General features: G+C 39.3%; 1 protein-coding gene across 4 annotated transcripts in view; it reads left to right on the top strand.

Annotated features, from left to right (window-relative positions):
- The window catches only part of AKAP10 (A-kinase anchoring protein 10), a 92,589-nt gene that overhangs the window by 52,714 nt on the left and 21,533 nt on the right, over positions 1 to 18,342 (top strand). For 3 of the 4 annotated variants that reach the window (XM_002748063.5, XM_078373189.1, XM_078373188.1), the window contains 4 exons: positions 201 to 345; positions 4,283 to 4,456; positions 11,450 to 11,559; positions 14,995 to 15,077. In XM_002748063.5, the coding sequence (XP_002748109.3) occupies positions 201 to 345; positions 4,283 to 4,456; positions 11,450 to 11,559; positions 14,995 to 15,077 (512 nt within the window). The remainder of the gene's footprint in view (positions 1 to 200; positions 346 to 4,282; positions 4,457 to 11,449; positions 11,560 to 14,994; positions 15,078 to 18,342) is intronic. The other variant, XM_008996761.5, reaches the window with a different exon arrangement.

Below are 18,342 nucleotides of genomic sequence, written 5' to 3'. Positions count from 1 at the left end.
AAGGTAGCAAGTTGACCCAAGTATCTCTGGGGAAGTGGGAATAAGGAAAGGTTACATCAGCACTCTGATCACATAGCGCTATGGTTCTAGGTCTGCAGGCTGAATCAAGTAGCCTCAGATAAGATTCTCTGGAGGAGGTGCAAAAAGTTGCTTATACTTGCATGGAATTTGGTTTCACTTTGGATATCTTTTTGCCATAGGTACTTCTCCCTCCAAGCCACACACCCTCTTGGATTTGATGATGTTGTACGATTAGAAATTGAATCCAATATCTGCAGAGAAGGTGGGCCACTCCCCAACTGTTTCACAACTCCATTACGTCAGGCCTGGACAACCATGGAGAAGGTAACCAAGAATTTCAGAAGTATTAAACTATAAGATATTTTATTGGTAGAACTCATAAAATATAAGGTGGGAAAACCAAGCAGAATAGCATGGTGGAAAGGGAAGCAGTACAGCACGGTGATTAAGAGCAGAGACCTTGAGTCTGGCCTGATATGTACAATCATGTGCCACATAATATTTTAGTCTATAATGGACTGCATGTATAATGATCCTATACGATTATAATGGATCAAAGCTGGAAGTGCAACAATAACAAAAGTTAAAGAAAAAATACATTTTAATAAGGCAAAAAGAAAAACTAAAAAGGTAATAACAAAACAAAAAATTATAATGGAGCTGAAAAATCTCTGTTGTCTCATATTTACTGTATATACTTTTAATCATTTTAGAGTGTTCCTTCTACTTTTTTTTTTTTAAGTTAACTGTAAAAACAGCTCTGGATAGGTCCTTCAGAAGGTTTCCAGAAGGAGGCATGTTATCAAACAAGATGACAGCTCCATGTGTGTTCAGCCTCTGAAGACCTACCAGTGGGACAAGATACGGAGGTGGAGAAAAGGGATATTGATTATCCTGACCCTGTGTAGGCTTAGGCTAATGTATGTGTTTGTCTTAGTTTTTAACAAACACATTTAGAAAGAAAAAAAAAGTTAGAAAAAAGCTTATTAAATAAGAATAAAAAGAAAATAAGGCCGGGCGCGGTGGCTCAAGCCTGTAATCCCAGCACTTTGGGAGGCCAAGGCGGGTGGATCACGACATCAAGAGATCGAGACCATCCTGGTCAACATGGTGAAATCCCGTCTCTACTAAAAATACAAAAAATTAGCTGGACATGGTGGTGCATGCCTGTAATCTCAGCTACTCAGGAGACTGAGGCAGGAGAATTGCCTGAACCCAGGAGGCGGAGGTTGCGGTGAGCTGAGATTGCGCCACTGCACGCCAGCCTGGGTAACAAGCACGAAACTCCGTGTCAAAAAAAAAAAAAAAAAAAAGAATATAAAGAAAATATTTTTCTACAGCTGTATATGTTTGTGTTTTAAGCTATTATGACAATAGGGTGAAAAAGTTAAAAAAGTGAAGCTTATAAAGTTAAAAAAAATTACAGTAAGTTAATTTCTTTTTTTTTAAACTTTTTTTTAAAGAGACGGGGTTTCACCATATTGGTCAGTCTGGTCTCGAACTCCTGACCTCAGGTGATCCACCCGCCTCAGCCTCCCAAAATGCTGGAATTACAGGTGTGAGCCACTGCGCCCAACCCTGTAAGTTAATTTCTTATTAAAGAAAAACAGTTGTTTTTTTTTTTGAGACAGAGTTTTGCTCTGTAGCCCAGCCGGAGTGCAGTAGCATGATCTTGGCTCACTGCAACCTCTGCCACCTGGGTTCAAGCAATTCCCCTGCCTCCACCTTCCAAGTAGCTGGAACTACAGGCCCATGCCACCATGCTCGGCTAATTTTTTGTATTTTAGTAGAAACAGGGTTTCACCATGTTGGTCAGGATGGTGTCAATTTCCTGGCCTCGTAATCTGCCCACCTCAGCCTCCCAGAGTGCTGGGATTACAGGCGTGAACCACCACGCCGGGCCTAAAGAAAAGAAATTTTAAATAAATTTAGTGTAGCCTAAGTGTACAGTGTAAGTCTACAGCAGTGTATGGGAATGTCCTAGGCCTTCACATTCACTCACCATTCACTCACAGATTTGCCCAGAGCAGCAAGCTCTCTGTTCATGGTAAATGCCCATTTATACAGCTGTACCATTTTTTATCTTTTATACTGTATTTTTACTGTGTCTTTTCTGTGTTTGTGTTGAAATACACAAATTCTTACCAATGTAATAGTAGCCTACAGTATTCACTAGAGTAACATGTGATTCAGGTTTGTAGCCCAAGATCCATAGGTTGTGCCATGTAGCCAAGGGGTAGTAGGCCATATCATCTAGGTTTGTATAAGTACACTCAGTGATGTTAGCACAATGACAAACAGCCTAACTGAAATTTTTTTATTTTTTATTTATTTTTTGAGACGGAGCCTCACTCTGTTGTCCAGGCTGGAGTACAGTGGTACAATCTTGGCTTACTACAACTTCTGCCCCCCAGGCTCAGGCGATTCTCCTGCCTCAGCCTCCCAAGTAGCTGGGATTACAGGCAGGTACCACCACGCCTGGCTAATTTTTGTATTTTAGTAGAGACAGGGTTTCACCAAGTTGGCCAGGCTGGTCTCAAACTCCTGACCTTAAGTGATATACCTGCTTGGCCTCCAGAAGTGCTAGGATTACAGACGTGAGCCACCGTGCCTGACCAGTAACTGAGGTTCTCTAATGCCATTTTCCTCATCTGTAAAATGAGGATAATATGCATGTTTACCTCAAAGTCCCTTTGAGGATTAAAATAAGATAATGTGTATAATATACATATTAACATAGTACCTAACACATGGTAAGCATCAAAAAATGTTAACGACTCTTACTACTATTATTATTATTACATATTTTTAAATAATTAAAAAGCAGTACCAAAAATTAGCTGGGCGTAGTTGCACTTACCTATAGTTCCAGCTCCTCAGGAGGCTGAGGCTGGAGGATTGCTTGAGCCATGGAATTTAAGGCTGCAGTGAACCATGTCTCCAAAAATAAATGAAGGCAGTATAGGGTAAACTTAGCTTAGGAATGATCCGAATATTTCACCTATCTGTCAACAGGATTGGAACACAAGTTTTGGGTATTACAATCACTAGGTATCACTAATAGCTTATTAATGATAAAGCGTTGGCCAGGCATGGTGGTTCATGCCTGTAATCTCAGCACTTTTGGAGGCCGAGGTGGGTGGATCACCTGAGGTCAGGAGTTCAAGACCAATGTAGCCAAAATGGCGAAATCCTGTCTCTACTAAAAATACAAAAATTAACTGGATATGGTGGCAGGCACCTGTAATCCCAGCTACTCAGGAGGCTGAGGCAGAAGAATCACTTGACCCTGCGAGGTGGAGGTTGCAGTGAGCCAAGATCGCACCACTGCATTCCAGCCTGGGCGACAAGAAGGAAACTCTGTCGCAAAAAAAAAAAAAAAAAAAAAAAAAAAGGCACATATAAAATACGAACATGAATAATTACAAATTATACTGAATAAGTTCTCATGTTTGTTATTTGCATGTCCTATTACAGACTTCTTCATAGCACTAGAAATGCAGATAATATAAGCATGAGAACTCATTCAGCATAATTAACAGTTATTAAAGGCAAATAAAAACATTGATGTACAAATAGGCATTTATTTAATAATTACTTGAAAAAAGAAACAACTCAGTGTAAGAAAACCTATGTGATATTTTGACATACTGCTAGCGATTCAAATTGATAATATTCTTTTGAAGGGTAAACTGACCATATATATCAAAGTTAAAATTTAACTCAGCAGTTACACTCCTGGTCCTGCTTAGTTATCTTTAGGAAATCAGTTTAAAAGTAAAAATACATATATGCACAAAAACTTTAATATTTATCATAAACCAGAAAAATCTAGTTTCAAATTATATCCTATGGACTATTTTTTGCTGAAAAGTATTAATATCAAGTTTATGTAATACTTTCATGACAAATGTTTTGGGGAGAAAGCCCAAGAAAATTACTTGCATTGTAATTTGGTATTTTTTATTTTGGAGACATTGTCTTGTTCCGTCATTCAGGCTGGAGTGTAGTGGCACAATCTCGGCTCACAGCAACCTCCGCCTCCCAAGTTCAAGCAATTCGCCTGCCTCAGCCTCATGCATTGTAATTTTAATTTGTAAACTGTACAAAAGAATAGTACCTGCAGTACAGTAAGAAGTACAAACATTTGTTATAGGTAGTTAACAGTTATCACCAGTAGAATTATAAACTTTTTTTATTTAAAATAATTTTAGTTGGATTTGATTTCAACTTTAAAAACAATGCTTTTCCTCTCTATCAGGTCTTTTTGCCTGGCTTTTTGTCCAGCAATCTTTATTATAAATATTTGAATGATCTCATCCATTCGGTTCGAGGAGATGAATTTCTGGGCGGGAACGTGTCGCTGACTGCTCCTGGCTCTGTTGGCCCTCCTGATGAGTCTCACCCAGGGGGTTCTGACAGCTCTGCATCTCAGGTATTGACTGATTGCATCTGCCATTAGGAAGAAAAGCATACACATCTTTTTCTTCAAACCCCAGTAACAGATCCTCTTTATAAATTTTAAGTTGTAGGAACAAAAGAGAAATAAAAGCTGGGCATGGTGACTCATGCCTATAATCCCAGCACTTTTGGAGGCTGTGGTGGGCAAATCATTTAAGGTCAGGAATTTGAGGCCAGGCTGGCTGAAATGGTGAAACCTGTCTCTACTAAAAGTACAGAAATTAGCCTGGCATGGTGGCAGGTGCCTGTAATCCCAGCTACTTGGGAGGCTGAGGCAGGAGAGTCGCTTGAACCCAGGAGGCAGAAGTTGCAGTATGTAGAGATTGAGCCACTGCACTGCAGCCTGGGTGACAGAGTGAAACTCCGTCTCAAAAAAAAAAAAGGAGAAATAAAATTAGCCTACTTCCTGTATTCTAATCAACATATTTGTGGTGACTTACAATATACTGTATTGTAAGGTATCATGCTGTTTCATTCAGGCCATTCTGTTTGAATCTCTGGCTGTTTCTCTTAATAAACCAAATAATGCTGGAATATATTTATAGCCTCTGAAGAGCTCTTTATGTAATTATTTAGGATACTTTTTTTTTTTTTTGGAGACAGAGTCTCACTATGTCACTGAGGCTGGAGTGTAATGGCAGTCTCTGCTCACTGCAACCTCTGCCTCTCAGGTTCAAGTAATTCCCGTGCCTCAGCCTCCCGAGTAGCTAAGAGTTCAGGCATGTGCCACCACACCTGGCTAGTAGAGGCGGGTTTCACTATGTTGGCCAGGCTGGTCTTGGGCTCTTAACTTCGTGATCGGCCCACCTCAGCCTCCCAGAGTGCGGGGATTACAGGCGTGAGCCACTGCACCCAGCCTAGGATGTTTTTATAAAATAATTGAGTGAACTCTTAGGTCTTCTTTTTTTTCTTTTCTGTTTTTTGAGACAGGGTCTCCTCATTGCAGCCTGGAAATTCTGGGCTCAAATAATCCACCCACCTCAACCTCCTGAGTAGCTGGGACTAGAGGCATGTGCCACCATGACTGGCTAATTCGAAATTTTTTTCTTCATAGTGACGGGGTCTCGCTGTGTTACTCAGGCTGGTCTTGAACCCCTGGCCTCAAATGTCGCCTGCCTCTGCCTAGCTAGATTTCTTTCTCTCTCTCTCTCTCTCTCTCTCTCTCTCTCTCTCTCTCTCTCTCCCTCTCTCTCTCTCTCTCTCTCTCTCTCTTTTTTGTAAAGAGACAGGGTCTTGGCCAGGTGCAGTGGCTCATGCCTGTAGTCCTAGCACTTTGGGAGGCTGAGGTGAGTGAATCATCGAGGTCAGGAGTTCAAGACCAGCTTGGCCATCATGGTGAAACCCCATCTTTAAAAAAAAAAAGAGAGAGAGAGAGAGAGACAGGGTCTTGCTGTGTTAGCCAGGGTAGTCGCAAACTCCTGGCCTCAAGCAGTCCTCCCACCTTGGCCTCTCAAAGTGCCGGATTACAGGCATGAACCACCACCTATAATGTGTTTCACTCAAGGCCTTTTGATTTCGTTTTGAATTATGGTGCCACATTGTATATTCCCTTAACCTTTTTTGGGTTTTTTGGAGTGCTTTCATATATTAAACCATACCAGATTCTCCTCAAAATCACACAAAGTAGAATATCCTAAGACAAGAAATCTTTGGAAGCATAAAGAAGTTAACTGATTTTATTAAAGTCACACAATAAATGACAGAGCCAGAAATACTCCCCTTCCAGTGTTCTTTACCATAAACTTAATATAGCATAATAATTTTCTTTATGTATATATATATATATATATATATATATATATATGTAATTTAAAACTTAAAAATTGCCGGGCGCGGTGGCTCAAGCCTGTAATCCCAGCACTTTGGGAGGCCAAGGCGGGTGGATCACGAGGTCAAGAGATCGAGACCATCCTGGTCAACATGGTGAAATCCCGTCTCTACTAAAAATACAAAAAATTAGCTGGGCATGGTGATGCGTGCCTGTAATCTCAGCTACTCAGGAGGCTGAGACAGGAGAATTGCCTGAACCCAGGAGGCGGAGGTTGCGGTGAGCCGAGATCACGCCATTGCACTCCAGCCTGGGTAACAAGAGCGAAACTCCGTCTCAAAAAAAAAAAAACTTAAAAATTAAAAGCATTAGAACCTGGTTTTAGCTGAAGCATAATAATTTTTTAATTCCTATTGATAAATAACCCTTTGAAGTTTCAGTACTGGGCCTTGGATAAATTTTTCTGATTAATAAGAGTATTATTGTATTGTCATTAACAAAGCTCTCCTGAGTATCTCTTTATCCTGTTAAGTTTACCTTAGGAGATAACCTGCTGAGTGTGGTTGCCACTTTGGTTTTTTGATATAGGCTAAATATCTTGTTTTTATTTAGGCACTTAAAGAAGGTCTAGGTGCTAACCATAAAATATATTTTTGTGTCTTTTGTTGATGTATACTAATACATATAGAAAACTGCACATATCATAACCTTATACAACTTGAAGAATTTTCACAGGTAGAACAAATCCATGTGACCCAGCATTCAGATCAAAAGCAGCATTATCAGACCCTTTAGAAGCCCTCTTGGCAGCTGCTATCCTGACTTTTGATGGCATAGATTAGTATTACCTGTTCTTGTCATTTTATAAATAAAACCATCCTGTATATTCTTTTTTTGTACAGCTTTATTGCGCTAATTCACATTTACATTGTACAGTTCAATGGTTTTTATATGGTCACAGTTATGTAACTATCACCATTGGTTTTTTTGGGGGGGGCATTTTGAGACCTTTTTTTGGGGGGGTGGGGGGGCAGAGTTTCGTTCTGTTTGCCCAGGCTGGAATGCAATGGCACGTTTTCGGCTCACCGCAACCTCCGCCTCCCAGATTCAAGCAATTATCCTGTCTCAGCCTCCCTAGTAGCTAGGATTACAGACATGCACCATTATGTCTGATTACAGCCGGGCTAATTTTTGTATTTTTAATAGAGACGGGGTTTCTCCATGTTGGTCAGACTGGTCTCGAACTCTCAACCTCAGGTGATCTGCCCATCTTGGCCCAAAAGTGCTAGGATTACAGGCATGAACCACCATACCCAACCTCACCACATTGATTTTAAAACATTTTTTCCACTCCAGATGGAAACCCCATTTACTTAAACTCCAAATCCTTCACTCTACCAGCCCTAGGCAACCACTAGTCTACTTTTTTATCTCTATAGAGACAATAAATTTGCTGATTCTGAACATTTCATAAAAATGGAACCATATATTGTGTGGTCTTTTGTTGCTGACTGTCTTTCACTTAGCATCGTGTATTCAAAATAGCATCATGTTATTTATGTTTAGCATGTATCAGAACTTTATTCCTCATTATGGCCAAATATCCCATTGCAAGGATATATGACATTTTGTTTACAGTTGATGGACATTTGAATTGTACCTTCCTTTCTGCCATTATCAATAATGCTGCTGTGACCATTTGAGTACAGGTTTTTCTCTGGATATAGGTCTTTCTTTCTTCTCTTTTCTTTTTTTTTTTTTTTGAGATGAGTCTTGCTCTATTGCCCAGGCTGGAGTACAGCGTCACAATCTCAGCTCATTGCAACCTCCACCTCCCAAGTTCAAGCAATTCTCCTGTCTTAGCCTCCTGAGTAGTTGGGACTGCAGGCACCTGCCACCATGCCTGGCTAATTTTTTTGTGTTTTTTAGTAGAAACAGGGTTTCACCATGTTGGCCAGGCTGTTCTTGAACTCCTGACCTCAAGTGATCTGTCCACCTCAGCCTCCCAAAGTGCTGGGATTACAGGCGTGAGCTACCACGCCCAGCCAGTTTTCTTTTTTTAAAAGACAGGATCTCATCATATTACCCAGACTGGTCTCAAACTCCTGGATTCAAGTGATCCTCTTGCCTTGGCTTCCCAAAGTGGGGGGATTATAGGTGTGAGCCACCTTGCTCAGCCCCTTTGCCCATTTTTAAATTAGATGGTCTTTTTATATTGAGTTTCAGGAGTCCTTTATATAGTCTAGATAAATGTCCCTTATCAAATCCATTATTTCTAGATATCATTCTGTGAGTTGTCTATCCTGTACCTTTTTTGTTGTTGTTGAGATAAGGTCTTAACTTTTTGCCCAGGCTGGAGTGCAGTGGCACAATCACAGGACTGCCACCTCAACTTCCTTGGCCAAAGTGATCCTCTCACTTCAGCTTCCTGAATAGCTAGAGTCATAGGTATGCACTATCACACTCAGCTAATTCTTTCTGTTTGTAGAGATGGATTTTACTGTGTTGCCCAGGCTGGTCTCAAACTCTAGGCTCAAAGTCATTCTCCCATGTCAGCCTCCCAGAGTGCTGGAATTACAAGTGTGAGCCACACCCAACCTGTCTTTTCACTCTTATTAGTATCTTCCTGCCTCAGCCTCCCAAGTACCTGGGATTACAGGCAGCCACAACCATGCCTGGCTAATTTTTTTTGTATTTTCAGTAGAGACAGGGTTTCACCATGTTCGCCTAGCTGGTCTTGAACTCCTGACCTCAGGTGATCCACCTGCCTCAGCCTCCGAAAGTACTGGACTTACAGGTGTGAACCACTGTGCCCGGCCAAAGTATTGCCGTCTTAACAATATCGTATTTTAGTTTGTGAACATAGATAAATCTTCATTTATTTATGTGTTCTTGAATTTCAGCAAAATTTTGTAGTTTTCAGAGTAGAACCCTTTCACCTCCTTGGGTCATTTATTCCTATGTTTTAAATTCTTTTTGATGCCATTATAAATAGAATTGTTTTCTTAATTTTATTTGCAGATTGTTCATTGAGAGAGCATAGAAATATAAGTGATTTTTACGTATTGGTCTTGCAATTTCAACTTTGCTAGATTGTTAGCTTTAATAGTTTTCTTGTGAATTCTTTAGGATTTGCTATATATAAGATCGTGTTATTTATGAATAGAGATCGTTTTCTTTCTTCCTGTCCACTTTGGGTGGCTTTCATTTCCTTTTCCTGCTTAATTTTTCTGGCTAGAACTTAGAATACAACGTTGAATATAAGTGGCAAGAGCAGAAATCTTTGTCTTGTTTTTGATCTAATAGGGAAAGCTTTCAGTTTCATCATTTAATATGATATTAGGTGTGAGTTTTTAATAAATGCCTTTTTTCAGGTTGAAGAGTTTCCCTACTATTTCTAATTTTTTTAATGTTTTTCTTTTAAAAATTGTGAAAGGGCATTGAATATTGTCATGTTCTTTCTGTATCAGTGTAAATGGTCATATGGGTTTGGGGTTTTATTCTATCGATGTGAAATATTAATTGATTTTCAGATGTTAAATCAGCCTTCCATGCCTGAGATGAATCTCACTTGGTCATGGTGTATAATCTTTTCAGTATGCTGCTGGATTCCATTTACTGGCATTTTGTTGAAGATTTTGTATCTTAATGCTTAAGATAACATTTATACTCCATCAGCAATCAATTGACCATAAATGTGAGGATATATCTGTGGGTTCTTGATTCTCTTCCATTCTGAAGATAGACATACATCCATCTATGTCTGTCTTTATGCCAGTACCATACTCTCTTGATTGCTATTGCTTTGTAATAAGTTTTGAAATCAGGAAGAGTGAGATTTTGGTATCTGAATAACAGTTCTCATAAGAGTTTGTTGGAAAGTATTCCCTCTTCTTTATTCTGGTGCCTCTTTCTTTTTTATTTAACTGTGTATCTTGGAAATTGTTCCTTCTCAACACATAACGAGAGTCCCTTTCCCTACCTGCCACCCCCACTATAGAGAGTTCTGTAATTGTCTGTTCGTTTATTTTGTTAACCTATTACTTAGTAATGGACATTAAGCTTGTTTATGTCTTTTATTTTAAACAATGCTGCAATGAATAATCTTGTATATAAGTCATTTTCCATCAATATAAGCCTGTCTGTAACTGAAATCTTAGAAGCTGAATTTCTAGGTCAACCTATGGCTCTGTATTTCACAAAAGTACCATTTCTGGCTTTTCTTGTGGAGGTGGAGAGTAGGAGGTAGAATGCTGGAGGGGAACTTGCTGTACTTAGCTAGCTAGTCAATTTAGAAAGGTTTCCTTTGCTTCTTTTTGTCATACAGCATCACCAAGAATCAAAAACATTCCTGTATATCCTGTAAACATACTTTAAAAAGACTTTACTACCCAAGATACATATTTCTGGATGGATGAGAGCCTTTCACACTTAGGAAATTATGCTGCAAGTACAGCACACACATTTGTTAGAACTCAGGTCATTAAGAATGTTTTATAAATTTATATGTTATACATTTTATTTTATTGTTTATTTTTTGAGACAGAGTCTTCCTCTGTAACCCAGGCTAGAATGCGGTGGTGTAATCTTGACTCACTGCAACCTCTACCTCCTGGGCTCAAATGATTCTCATGTCTCAGCCTCCTGAGTAGCTGGGATTGCAGGCACCTGCCACCATGCTCAGCTAAGTTTTGTATTTTTAGTAGAGACTGGGTTTCACCCTGTTGATCATGGTGGCCTCAAACTTCTGGCCTCAAGTGATCCACCTGCCTCAGCCTCCCAAAGTGCCGGGATCCTTGTATTGGGTAAAAGATAAATATTGGGGGCTGCATGGTGGCTCATACCTGTAATCCCAGCACTTTATGAGACTGAGATGGGAGGAGTGCTTGAGTCCAGTAGAGTGAGGCTTCAGTGAGTTGTGATTGTGCCATTGCACTTCAACCTAGGGATTACAGGCTTGAGTCACTGTGCCCGGCCTGTACATTTTATTTAATATTGTGTGTTCCTCTTTTAGCTATAATGTGAGGTTACATTTCAGAGTCATTTCTGTTAAGCATCTCAGTGGTGATGAGGTAGAGTGAAAGTTATTTCTGTCTCAAACACTGAAGAAAATTTTGTACAAATTTGTACAAATCTGTCACATTCCAAGCCCAGGACTGATTGTTTCAAATACTTCTAATTTTACGATTTCTATTGTAGTCCAGCATGAAAAAAGCCAGTATTAAAATACTGAAAAATTTTGATGAAGCGATAATAGTGGATGCTGCAAGTCTGGATCCAGAATCTTTATATCAACGGACATATGCCGGGTAAGCCTAGCTCATGTCTAGAGTTTTTACAACTGTAAATAGCTTTGCATCTTTTTAAATTTTTAATTAAATTTTGCATTTTTTCTAATCTATTATTATATGCCCAGAACTTTCACTTAGAGTATGCATTATAATGTGATGGTTAAGTGTAAAGTCTCTGGAGTAACTTCCTGGGTTTTAATCTTTGCTCTGCCATTTATCGGCAAGCTGCTTAACCTCTTGGTATCTCAATTTTTTCATCTGTAAAATTAGAATTATAAAATAAAAAGATGCTAGCATCATTTACTGTGGGCAGCATAACTGATACTTGGAAAAATTATTCCTTTGAGTTTAAAAATTAACTTGGTTGTTCATTTTAGCCTGTAATAAAAAGATAGTGATTCGTAGGATATTCTACTTACTGAAACTTACCACAGATCTAATCATAAAATCACTTTCTCTTCCCTAAAGATGGCTTGCTTAACATGTAAACGTGTGTAAAGGCTTGATTACCCTTCCCTAATCCATACCCCAGTTCCCAGCAGTACCATGAAAAGGGATTTCAGCGTATTTAATTGCTTTCAGTAGAAAGTAACAGTGGTTTTGGGAGACTGAGGAGTCTGGAAAGTACTTGAAGGAAATAAAAGATTTGTTTGACCACACTGTCTTTCAAAAGCCAGCTTTTTCAGCTGTGTCAGATTTGTATAGTGATCTTTATTTCTTCTTTTAGAAAATAATGGACAGTAAACCTAAATGAGTTCATTCCCAAAGATGATGTTTATTTTAAGGAGTGGTTCATTTATTTAAGACCTTACATAAAGTCTATTAATTGTGCAATGTTTTACTTCTGTAATTTTGTGTGTGTAATGTAAATATATATGTATTTTTTTAATGTATAAAATGAAGCAGAAAAGAGAAATGGTAATTTTTCTTCATCTTTAAAGATGATCTTTGCCAGACGTGGTGGCTCACATTTGTAATGCCAGCACTTTGGGAGGCCAAGGCAGGCGGATCACTTAGGGTCAGGAGTTCAAAACTAGCCTGGCCAACATGGTGAAACCCCATCTTTACTAAAAATAAATAAAGATGGTTTTTAGGCCAGGTACAGTGGCTCACGCCTGTAATCCCAGCACTTTGGGAGACTGAGGCAGACAGATCACGAGGTCAAGAGATCGAGAGCATCCTGGGCAACATCGTGAAACCCCGTCTCTACTAAAAAATACAAAAATTAGCTGGGTATGGTGGCGTGCGCCTGTAGTCCCAGCTACTAGGGAGACTGAGGCAGGAGAATTGCTTGAACCCAGGAGGCGGAGATTGCAGTGAGCCGAGATTGCGCCACTGAACTCCAGCCTGGTGCCTGGCGACAGAACAAGACTCTGTCAAAAAAAAAAAAAAGATAGTTTTTAGCATTTGTTTTAGTTATATGATTTTAGCATCTTCCTGAAAATTTTTCAGGGCAAATAAATTTCTATCAGTTCATATATTGGTACTCATATCTGAAATAACTTATTAAGGATATCTCTAAAATAAGATCTACTTTGCATGAAATAAACTGATTGTTGATGTCACAGAATTTTTCTTTTAACCAACTTGACAAACGCATTATTCTTGACCTCAAGTGATCCACCTTCCTCAGCCTCCCAAAGTGCTGGTATTACAGGCATGAGCCACTGCACGTGACATTATTCTCATAAAAAATTAAATTCATAGTTAAGTTTTGCCACAACCAGCTCAGTCGTAGAGACCCCAACCCAGGCAAAACTGAAGGAATTAAGAAACAGAAACAAAGATAGGGTGTAAAAGTGGGATCAGAGTGGGATCATCAGGGGTCTGCCAGCATTTCCCAGCTGACAGCCCAGAGCAGACTCTGAGCCACATATTTATTCTTGTGAACAAGTGATTATTTTTTTTTCTTTTTTTTTTTTTTTAAGATGGGGTTCACCATGATGGCCAGGCTGGTTTTGAACTAACCTCAGGTGATCCACCCACCTCGGCCTTCCAAAGTGCCAGGATTACAGGCGTGAGCCACAGTGCCCGGCCACAAGTGATTATTTTTAATAAGCAGGTGCTCAGTGTTTCTTCATAGAATAAAGATAGACTACACAGGCAGATAGTGCCTGTTCACTACTAAAATAGAAAAAAGCTAAAAAAACACTCCGCAAGTCAGCAATGGGGACAAGTTCAAATATCCTGTGTTTTAGGAGCTGGTTTAACTAGTGCATGACCCGTACATACTGCTTGCTTATTCTAGCAGTTTCCTGCCTGGGGATGGCTTGATGTTCCTTGCCATCACCTCTCAACAAACAATATAACACTGGTGACAGAGCGAGACTCCATCTCAAAAAAATGAATACTTCAGAATTTTAATTTTTTTCCAGTCTTCGGTTTTTTGCTAAAGAGATTGGGTTTCTTTTGGTATATCTCTTGATTGTTAAGGTTTTTTCTTCTATGAATTGACTATTCATCTCCTTTTCACATGTTTCTGTTGGGTGATTTTTATTAGTGACTTGTTAAACTTCTGGACGTTTCTTTTGCATGACCCTCATTATTGAAAAGGAATTCTGTCTGTTTCTGGATACTAATCTTTGGTTGGTAATATCTTAAAAATAAGACCCTTACTGTGTTTTTTGCTTTTTTTTTTTTGAGACAAAGTATTGCTCTGTCGCCCAGGCTAAAGTGTAGTGCCATGATCTCAGCTCACTGCAACCTCCACTTCCCTGGTTCAAGCGATTCTCCTGCCTCAGCCTTCCAAGTAGCTAAGATTACAGGTGCATGCCATCACCCCTGGCTAATTTTTGTATTTTTTTTTTTTTATTAGAAACAGACTTTCACCATATTGGCCAGGCTGGTCTCAAACTCCTGGCCCCAAGTGATCCCCCTGTCTTGTCCTCTGAAAGTACTGGGATTACAGGCATGAGCCACCATGCCCGGCCATTTTTTGCTTTTTAACTTTGTTTTATAGTACATTGTTAGAGGAAGGCCTACCTTTTTGCTGCTGCTTTTACAAAATTGTCTTGGTTATTCTTGTGCCTTCTTTCTTCTCTGTCAATTTTAGAATTATGAATTGCCTGTTAACTCACCATGTTTTGTAAACCTTTTGGGGATTTCAAATCAAATTGTATTCAATTAAAGATTATCTCGCTTTCTGTGCATCAACATTTGATTTCAAATAAGTCCTATTTTGAATTACATAGCATGGCTATAAATTGTGTTTCTGCTTTCTAGATTTAGATAAAATGCTTAAAAATTGATTTTTTTCCACTGGGCACGGTGGCTCACGCGTGTAATCCCAGCACTTTGGGAAGCCGAGGCAGGCAGATCACAAGGTCAGGAGTTCAAGACCAGCTTGACCAATATGGTGAAACCCCTTCTCTATTTAAAAAAAAAAAAGGTATTTTTCTCCTAAATTTAAAACTGATTGTTAGAAGTTATACTGTTTTGTTCATCCCTATTTAGGAAGATGACATTTGGAAGAGTCAGTGACTTGGGGCAATTCATTCGAGAATCTGAGCCTGAACCTGATGTAAAGAAATCAAAAGGTTTGTGGTGTTTTTGCACTTTGTGTTAATCCTTTACTCACATTATTGATTGGCTGTTAAGTCAAAGACCACTTAAGATTTAAACTGTTTATTTTGTTAAGTAACCACTGTATCTTTCACCTTGTGTTTATAGTCACAAGTGAGTACAGCAAGGGCTTCGTGTAGTCACATCTCTGTACAATCTCCTCTGAATCAAAAGAAGGTGAACTTGCTTTGCCACTCCAGAAGACACATGAATATGAAAAAGCATTATCTATTTTTTTATCTAATGGCAAAATGCCCAATCAAGTTGGACTTGATGTTTGAGACCCTTTATTTTATTAAATTATTATATTTTTTTCCTTTTCTTTCTTTCTTTTTGAGACAGTTCTTGCTCTGTCACCCAGACTAGAGTACAGTGGTCTGATCTCAGCTCAGTACAACATCTGCTTCCTGGGTTAAAGTAATTTTCCTGCCTCAGCCTCCCGAGTAACTGGGACTGCTGGTGTGCACCTCCACACCAGTCTAATTTTTGTATTTTTATCAGAGATGGGGGTTTCACCACGTTGGCCAGGTTGATCTCAAACTCCTGACCTCAAATAGCCCACCCACCTTGGCTTCCCAAAGTGCTGGGATTACAGGCATGAGCCACCATGCCTGGCCTTATTAAATTATTTTTATTGGCTGGGTACAGTGACTCACACCTGTAATCCCAGCACTTTGGGAGGCCAAGGCAGGTGGATCACAAGGTCAGGAGATCAAGACCATCCTGGCCAACATGGTGAAACCCCATCTCTACTAAAAATACAAAAATTAGCTGAGTGTGGTGGCCCACGCCTATAGTCCCAGCTACTCAGGAGGCTGAGGCAGGAGAATCACTTGAACCCAGGAGGCAGAGGTTGCAGTGAGCTGAGATCACACTGCTGCACTCCAGCCTGGCGACAGAGCAAGACTTTGTCTCAAAAAATAAATGAATAAATAAATAATTTTTGTTAAATTTCCTCAAGATTGTTGAAAGTAATGAAATATATGTGGAAAATATTAATAGGTCAAAATTCAAATTGCTTAATCAGAAGAGTAGCTTAGTCAAATCCAAGGGTTAAACACACAAATCTTTCTTGTCAAGTGCATTCTTTGTGACTGATTTTAGTTTCTTCCTGGTTTACACAGTAAGATTTCAGAAACAAATGTGGATTTGTGACAGATGATATCTAGAAGTTTTTAGTTTAGTTGAATTGATGCTCTTATTTCGAGTAAAAGATACTAATTTTTTTAAGAAGAAAATATTCAATTTTGATAAATATGTTTAAAATTAAGAGCTATTATTAATCTTATAGGACTGCATTTTTGATATGTTTATCTTATTTTTCTTTTTTCTTTCTTTTTTTTTTTTTTTTTTTTTTGAGTTGGAGTTTCCCTCTTATTGCCCAGGCTGCAGTGCAATGGAGCTATCTTGGCTCACTGTGACCTCCACTTCCTGGGTTCAATTGATTCTCTTGCCTCAGCCTCCCGAATAACTTGGATTACAGGCATGCACCACCATGTCGATCTAATTTTTGTATTTTAGTGGAGACAGGGTTTCACTGTGTTGGCCAGGATGGTCTCAATCTCCTGACCTTGTGATCTGCCTAACTTGACCTCCCAAAGTGCTGGGATGACAGGCGTGAGCCACAGTGCCTGGCGCATCTTATTTTCTTAATGCAACTATTGTTTAGGTAATTAATTGCACATCTTTATTTTGATAAATGATCTACCTTTTGGTCAGATACACATTTGACAGAGTAAGCAAAAAATGCAACAATTATTGAAGTAATTTAAACAAAAAAAGGGCCTATTACCTAGTTGACCTTATTTATCCAAATAATTACTTTTATTTCCTATTTTGTCAGAGAAGTGTTAGACACAGAGTTGTGAAGAATCTTAAGACTGAAGGAAAATTTACACAGTTCACTCAGTAAATAATATTTGCTTTTCTCAGTAAAGGAAAGGGAAGAAAAAATTTGTGTGTGTGTGTGTGTGTATATTTTAAGTAAATGATTTTTTAGTGCCTCTTTGCATGTTTATATTCACACAGTAGGTTAGAAGATTCAGATCTTACCTGCCAGAAATTGACAGCCTAGTAGTTGTGTGCCTTTTTTTTTTTTTGAGACAAAGTCTTGCTCTGTTGTCCAGGCTGGAGTGCAATGGCGAGATCTTGGCTCACTGCAACCTTAGCCTCCCAGGTTCAAGCAGTTCTCCTACCTCAGCCTCCCAAATAGCTAGGCACCTGCCATCATGCCCAGCTAATTTTTTGTATTTTTAGTAGAGATGGGGTTTTGCCATGTTGACCATGCCAGTCTCGAACTCCTGGTCTCAAGTGATTCACCTGCCTCAGCCTCCCAAAGTGCTGGGATTGCAGGCATGAGCTTGTAATGGGTAAAAGATGAATGTTGGGGGCTGCATGGTGGGTCATACCTGTAATCCCAGTACCTTGAGAGACTGAGATGGGAGGAGGGCTTGAGTCCAGGAGGGTGAGGCTATAGTGAATTGTGATTGTATCATCGCACTTCCACCTGGGTCACAGACTAAGACCTTGTCTCTTAAAAACAAAACAAAATTTTTTTAAGGAATACTGGGAAGAGGTCAGTGGTGGTTTTGCAACAGAGGAAGTACCAGATGACCTTTGTGAGGCATTGGCCAGGAAGAACTCCACAGTGTCTTTTGGTAGCTTCTGTCCATAAGGATAATGGGTTCTCCTCCCCAGTATTAACTGAAAATCTCTGAGCTGTTTGTTTTTTTTTTTTTTTTTTTTTAAATCTGGTCTCATACCTCTGAGAGTTCATGAAGAAGTGGTTCTGCTTCATACATACATGTGTTAGGTATAGTGTAGGTGTTGGTGTTTACAGTTTGTTTCTATTTGTTTTATATGAATTAAGGTGTATTATGAGCAGTTGAAGATATACAGGAAATTTTTCTTCAAACCACTATCTCAGCTCATTCTATTCATTCAGTCTCTTCATGTTATTCCTTCCTTCATTCATTCTATAGATGGAGTTCCTGCTATATGCATCTACTGCTCTGGGTCCAGGGGAAAACAAAGTTCCTGCTTTGATGGAACTTACATTATATTGGAGGAGACAGTAACAGATAAACAAATGCACCCTGTGTACATGTGTTTAAACAAGAAAAGCAGGGTAGGGGGCTGAGAGAGAGAGTAGTGGGGGTGCTATTTAAGAGGCAGTTGTCAGGAAAGGCCTCACTGAGGGGGTGGAATTTTCAGTAGACCCAAGCGCAGTGTGGGCGTAAG

This window comes from Callithrix jacchus, chromosome 5 (genome assembly GCF_049354715.1).
Source record: "Callithrix jacchus isolate 240 chromosome 5, calJac240_pri, whole genome shotgun sequence".
In the NCBI taxonomy this organism is placed as follows: Eukaryota; Metazoa; Chordata; class Mammalia; order Primates; family Cebidae; genus Callithrix; species Callithrix jacchus.
The sequence above is the reverse complement of the archived record's forward strand: the minus strand, read 5'-3'. Positions and strand labels throughout refer to the sequence as shown.